General features: G+C 46.1%; 1 protein-coding gene across 4 annotated transcripts in view; it reads left to right on the forward strand.

Moving 5' to 3' along the window:
- The window catches only part of arhgef28a (Rho guanine nucleotide exchange factor (GEF) 28a), an 89,748-nt gene extending 84,164 nt beyond the window's left edge, over window positions 1–5,584 (forward strand). For all 4 annotated transcript variants that reach the window (XM_076284070.1, XM_076284073.1, XM_076284071.1 and 1 more), the window contains one exon: window positions 2,559–5,584. In XM_076284070.1, coding sequence (XP_076140185.1) covers window positions 2,559–2,707 — 149 coding nt within the window. In that variant the 3' untranslated portion in view covers window positions 2,708–5,584. The remainder of the gene's footprint in view (window positions 1–2,558) is intronic.
- The last annotated feature ends 808 nt before the right edge of the window (window positions 5,585–6,392 follow it).

Raw genomic sequence — 6,392 nt, forward strand, 5'->3', positions numbered from 1 at the left:
GGATTGGAACATCGATTGAGAAAATCTTTAGCGAACTCATTATAGGGCAACCTGTCACCACATATGGGATGGTGAGAGAAGGAGAAGAGAGGAGGAGAGAGAGGGCAGAGGAAAAGAAGGAGTGTGTGTGTGTGTGTGTGTGTGTGTGTGTGTGTGTGTGTGTGTGTGTGTGTGTGTGTGTGTGTGTGTGTGTGAGAGAGAGTGTATGTGAGAGAGAGAGAGAGAGATGTGGACATGTATTAATCACATTACACATGTGGGGTCAGCAATCTCTATTCATCAGTTTTTAACACACACTCGTCCTCTCTTTCTCTCTCTCTCTCTCTCTCTCTCTCTCTCTCTCTCTCTCTCGTCACTTATTAATCCAAGTTTGTACACACATTTGTATATCACTCACTCATTCTCGCAAACACACACACACTCACAGTGTTAAGGCTGATGTAGCACTATTCTCAGCATACACACACACACACACACACATACACACACACACACACACAGATACACACACACACACACACAGATACACACTCACCTGTTGAGGCTGGTAATGTAGCAGTATCCTTAACATGGCCCCACAGGTACAGTGGAAGGACCCGCCCCCTTCTCACAGAGCTCTAATCACCATGTCCTAAATGTCACGTCAGTCATTGTTCCTGCTAATCGATTGGCCAATTAGCCTTCTCTGGGTTTTCTCCTGCCATACTGTGTCAGTGAGACGACGCTCTGCCATCGACCACGATCTGAAGCTAATGAGCATCTCAGCTCTGGACTTCAATAAATATAACAGGAAGAAGATCAAGACAATCCTCATCAATGTCCAACAATAAAGACTTAAACATACAAACCGCATGCATATTAAAAACTTGACTGTTAAAAATCCAGTGTGCAGACATACAGCTCTGGAAAAAAAAGAGAGTACTGCACATTTTTCTGATGTCATCCTACGGTTGCTGAGTGACATTCGAATGAGTTAACATTCATATTCAGATTTGCAGTGATCTCTTAATTTTGAATATATGACCTACCCTGGAAATCCAGAGTTCTCGCGAGAGCACAATGGAATAGTCTCTGCGAGACACTCTGCCAATGAGCAATGATGCATGTTACTTTTACCCCTTGCATCCCGGGGAACCAATCAAATCGGCGTATCTGATATACGTTGGAGGTCTGTAAGCATTGGTCGTAGTGTTATCTAATTGCATCGAAGTCCGGAATCATTCAGAGTAAACATTGGTCTAGTGTTATCCAATTGCGTGCAGTGAGATTTTCAAATGCATGCTGTTGCCGCCCCCGAGTTGGGCCATTACATTGTTCGTGGCCAGACCCTTAATCTTTCTAGATTACCAGGGTCTGGATTTACCAGGCTATATATGTGACCAGCCGTATGAAAACCAGCCACATGTCAACTCATTCAAATGTCTCTCAGCAAGCGCAGAATGACATCAGAAAAAATGTGCAGTGCTGTATGTCTCTTCAATTTTCCCAGAGCTGTACGCAGTATTTCTTGTAGCCACCCCGACAGGCTCACGTGCTCAGCTAATGGTCAGCAACACAGACAGGAGATGGACTAATCTGAATCAGTTTCAGTGCAGCAAGATGGCTCAGCACAGTGTAATGTGTGCTGTGTAGTGACAGATGGGGGGGGGGGTGCTGTGGTGGAAAGTGCGCACGGTCCTGTAGATTTGCATGAAGCCAATGTAAGGGTTAGCGGTAGGTGTATGGTGAGGTTCATCCACCTCAGAGGCACATCTCTGCAAGGGAACAAAGGACAGCATCATATGTATTTACCTCACCCACCCTCATCCTCACCCTCATCACACACACACACACACACACCCTACCCTCACCACTTACACACACACACACACTGACACACACCCACCCACACACACTGACAACCCCCCATTCCCCCACCACCCATACACCCACCCCCACCACCCACACTGACAACCCCATGCCCCCCCCACACCCACACACACACTGACCCACACAACACAGTATAATGCAGTACCAGTGTATGCATAAAGGCTGAAGCCATTGATCAACTGGTGCTTTAAGTCAGGGTGCCTCATTATTCAGTGTGTGTCTGAACATGTGTGTGTTTTGTTGGTCTTTAATCACTGTGAGATGGGGCAGCACTCTGTGACTGATGAGTTGAGTCCATTAGGTGTGTAGAATCACTAAAAGCCCCAAAGCCCCCCCCCACTTACCCACCTGCCCCAGAGAGATCCCTACACAACCCCACACAACCACCCCCTCTCTGTCTCTGTCTCTCTTGCTCTCTTTCTTTCTCTCTCTCTATCTGTCTCACAATGCTCTATCTGCATTTTCTCTTCTTTGTCTTTTTGTCTTTCCCATTTTCCCAATTTCTCTCTCTTTTTTTCTCTCTCTCTGTCATTCACTCTCTCTTTCTCTGTCTTTCTCTCTCTGCTCTCCGCTCTCATTAATATTCTCAGTATTGAATGTGCGCCGCTGTGTGATGAAAGGATGTCGGTTGTTGATGTCTGCCGTTAGTGAAAGATTGATTGGTGATGTCTGATCATCTGTCTTCACAGAACTGAGCATGTCCAGCATCGGCAGGGAGGGCTGGTCACCAGGGACGACCTTTCCGAGTTACTCCCACCCCTTCCTGTTGGACCCGTACATCACCATGGAAACGGAGGTTGGGGAGGACGGCGTGGAGGAGAACATTGTCTATCTCTGACATCCCAACAACACTCATAAAGAAAGACTCACAGAAACGATCAGAAATACTCAAGACAGTGCACGACTCCTCAACAGATCCGGGGCTCATGTGGGCCAGAGCCCTCCCAGTTGCCTGATTAGTTTCACACACCACGACATACTGCTTCAGACCCCTGTGCACTAACACAATCACACACTGCTTCAGACCCCTGTGCACTAACACACCGCACACTGCTTCCAATCCCTGTGCACTAACACACCACACACTGCTTCAGATCCCTGTGCACTAACACACCACACACTGCTTCAGACCCCTGTGCACTAACACACCACACACTGCTTCAGATCCCTGTGCTGCTGTGCACTGCATGTACAATCAGTCAGAATGAGGAGGCCTGGTGTGGAATGTCTAAAAGGTGTTTCTAATGGTACACATTTTAGTTGGCTTTATGCACCTTTAAACTCAGTTAGAGTCGGTTGGTTACTAGTGGCTGGGCTTTAAAGCCACAGTCCGTGATTCTGGCGAAAGGTTGTTGATATTTAAACTCATCAGCCAATCCGATTGTACCCCTTCCTAGTCCCTACCATGATCCATAAGCACCATGTTTGTTGAAATAGAGTTACGGGCTGTGCATTTAAAGGAGCACTGAAGAGCCCCCAGGGGGGAACAGTATGTTTGCACTGCTGATTCACACACACACACACACACACACACACACACACACACACACACATAGAGAGAGAGACGGAGTTTTTATGCAGGAGCAGTAAAGTTTATGGTGCGTGGCGTGTGATTAAGTGTGGAAAGAAAGAGAGAGCAAGAGAGTTAATGAGGGAGGGAAGGAAGGAAAGAGGAGTGTCATTGTTTAATATGGGAGTGCTCGATCCTCGCTGAATTTGGCCTCATCCTCAACCACAACCACCTTGCATTCAAAGTATGCATAAGTGTGTGTGTGTGTGTGTGTCAAGATTACGTAAATTGAGCAACCTGATTCTGTCGCTTCTGTTCGCAAGCACCGAGGCACATCGTCCAACCTTGAGTAGAACCCCAGACACATACACACATACACACACACACACACACACACACACACACACACACACACACACTGGAAAACGCTGTGGAGATCAAACGTCAAATGACTCTCGGTTCATTAGGACTAAGTCATACGGATCCCAATGGCCAGAGAAGGACCATTCTGTTGAGTGACCTAATGTTCTCTGAATCCCTGAGAGCGCTGAAGTGATTGACAGATCCAGGCTAACTACCAAATACGTGCAGCATCTTAGATGAAACATCCAGCCTGCTGGCCTGTGTCCATAGCAACCCGAGCCCAAGGCCAATCACGATCTCAGCCCGGCCTCCAAGCACTCGGATAACGCCCGCTTGGTTTTGAAGGCATGTGTCAAAAACACTTCCTGATTGCTTCTTCAGCGAGGAAGACTTAATCTGGATCATTTTTTGTCTTTCCTTTTACTCTATTTTGTTTTGTTTTGTTTTTGTGTTTACTGTTTTGACATGTGTCACTGTGGAAACTCTGCCGTGTTCCGAGGTTGATTAGCATGCCATGCACAAACAAACACACACACACACACACACACACACACACACACACACACACGCACGCACGCACGCACATCATAAATATTTACCAGCATCAAAAATAGAAGCTCCCCAAACAAGACGACACGTATGCTGTTCCGCGTCGTTCCTCCCCCAATTGGAGTACCGGAGAACCTTGTCCCAGATTACTCATCCGGAGGTTCTCGGCGATACCGGTGCCGCTGCATGGTGTAATTGGCACGGCGGTTTGGGGTCGGCATAACTAATAGCAGATGCAAGTCACATTCATATTCCCGGGAAGTGTGAAATAGGCCTCCTATTTGCATTGACAGATTGCTCCGATGAGGCCAAAACAGGTTTGGAATAATGTCACACCAATTACTGCAGGGACCTGTGCGTGTGTGTGCGTGTGTGTGTCTGTGTGTGTGTGTGTGTGTGTGTGTGTGTGTGTGTGTGTGTGCGCGCGCGCGCCTGTGGTATCTAATGAATGTGCCAGACATTTGCAAATTGAAAAATAAAAATTGTAGTATGTGTGCCTGTGGTATCTAATGTGTGCATGTAAGATGAGCATGCAGTGTGTGTGTTCTGCTTTCTCCACAGTGGCTGTTCAGTGTGTGTTCATATATTTACTCTTATGGCCCTCCCCTTAAGCCTGTCACACACACACACACACACACACACACACACACACACACACGCGCTATATTCTGTCTGTGTTCTCTTCATTGTTCCACGTTTAGTTTTGTGTGTTCAGTTTTGTGTGTTCAGTTATGTCGAGTCTTTGTTTCACTATTGCTTTGCCGTTTTGTCCATCGAAATCACAGTGAACGTCTAGCACCGATTGGCCAATTAACCTTCATTCATCATCTGGTTTGTACTGTACGTCTTTCAAGTAATCGCCATGGTAATTTCAGCACCAACCAGTACGGCAGTGTGAGCTTTGTGTATATATTATATTTCTGTGAGAGCTTGTGTATTATACCTTTGTGAGAGTTTGTGTACTATACTTCTGAGAGAGCTTGGCCATTAGCCTCTGCAGTCATTGTTATCATGAAGTCTACCTTATGCCTAAACTAAATAACCTGTGCCTCTTGTAGTTGTCTATACTATTCACACATATACAGTATGAATATACATTTTGCAGACGTTGTTTTGTGTATATTATTTGAAAGGACATGCATGTGCTAGAGTGTAAATGATTATCTTATGAACATTTTTTTATTTATTACACATTGGATAATGTGTAAATGAAGAACATTTCATTGTTTTGTATGCTGATGTATTCTTCTGTATCTGTGTATGTGGCGTTAAATGAAACAGGACTATACTCCAGCCCAGTGTTAGTTTTTATTTCTGCTTTTTACTGCAGTGTGGTGTTGATTTGATCAGCGCAGACACACATCACAGTCACGTCCAACCTATTTATACAGTCTAAGGTTCCAACACAGCCGAGCAGTGGACATAGTGGGTCTGCAGTCATGCTGCTCAAGCACATTGTGTGTTTGAGTCTGAAAGTTTTTGTGTGTGTGACTCAGCTGCCAGGCAACTTAACTATTGTGATGCAAGTGATGTGGTCAGGCAACTGCATGAGTCAGTCTGTTGCCTTCCTCCTCCTCCTCCTCCTCGTCCTCTCTCTACTGTTCTCTCGCTCCTCTTGTTCTCTCTTTGTCCATCCTCCTCTCTTTCTCTCCATCTTCCTCTCTTTCTCTCCCCCTCTCTGTTTCTCTCCATCCTCCTCTCTTTCTCTTCATTACGCTCCCTCGCTGGGTGATCCCACCACTCTCCTGCTCAGAAACAGCATCCGGCCATCACCATGGCAACTTGCTTGTTTCTGAGGTGAGGTGAGAACAGCTGCGTGATCGGGTGTGGGGGAGTTGTGTGTGTGTGTGTGTGTGTGTGTGTGTGTGTGTGTGTGTGTGTGTGTGTGTGTGTGTGTGTGTGTGTGTGTGTGTATACTGATGTGTGTGTGTTTTCTGTAAAGGTAACATGAGGAAAAGAAAACTGCGCATAAGGGAGAAATATTAATGAACTTTCCTCTCCAGAGATATCATTCGCGCGCACACACTCACACACACACACACACACACAGTTACAGTATACACATCACAGCAAAATCAGAGACTTTCCTTTCAGTTCTCTC

The sequence above is a fragment of the Alosa pseudoharengus genome, unplaced genomic scaffold (genome assembly GCF_046254945.1).
Source record: "Alosa pseudoharengus isolate Yale_2024_CS ecotype anadromous, Long Island Sound unplaced genomic scaffold, YU_APseudo_1.1 YU_APseudo_1.1_scf_14, whole genome shotgun sequence".
NCBI classification, from domain to species: domain Eukaryota; kingdom Metazoa; phylum Chordata; class Actinopteri; order Clupeiformes; family Clupeidae; genus Alosa; species Alosa pseudoharengus.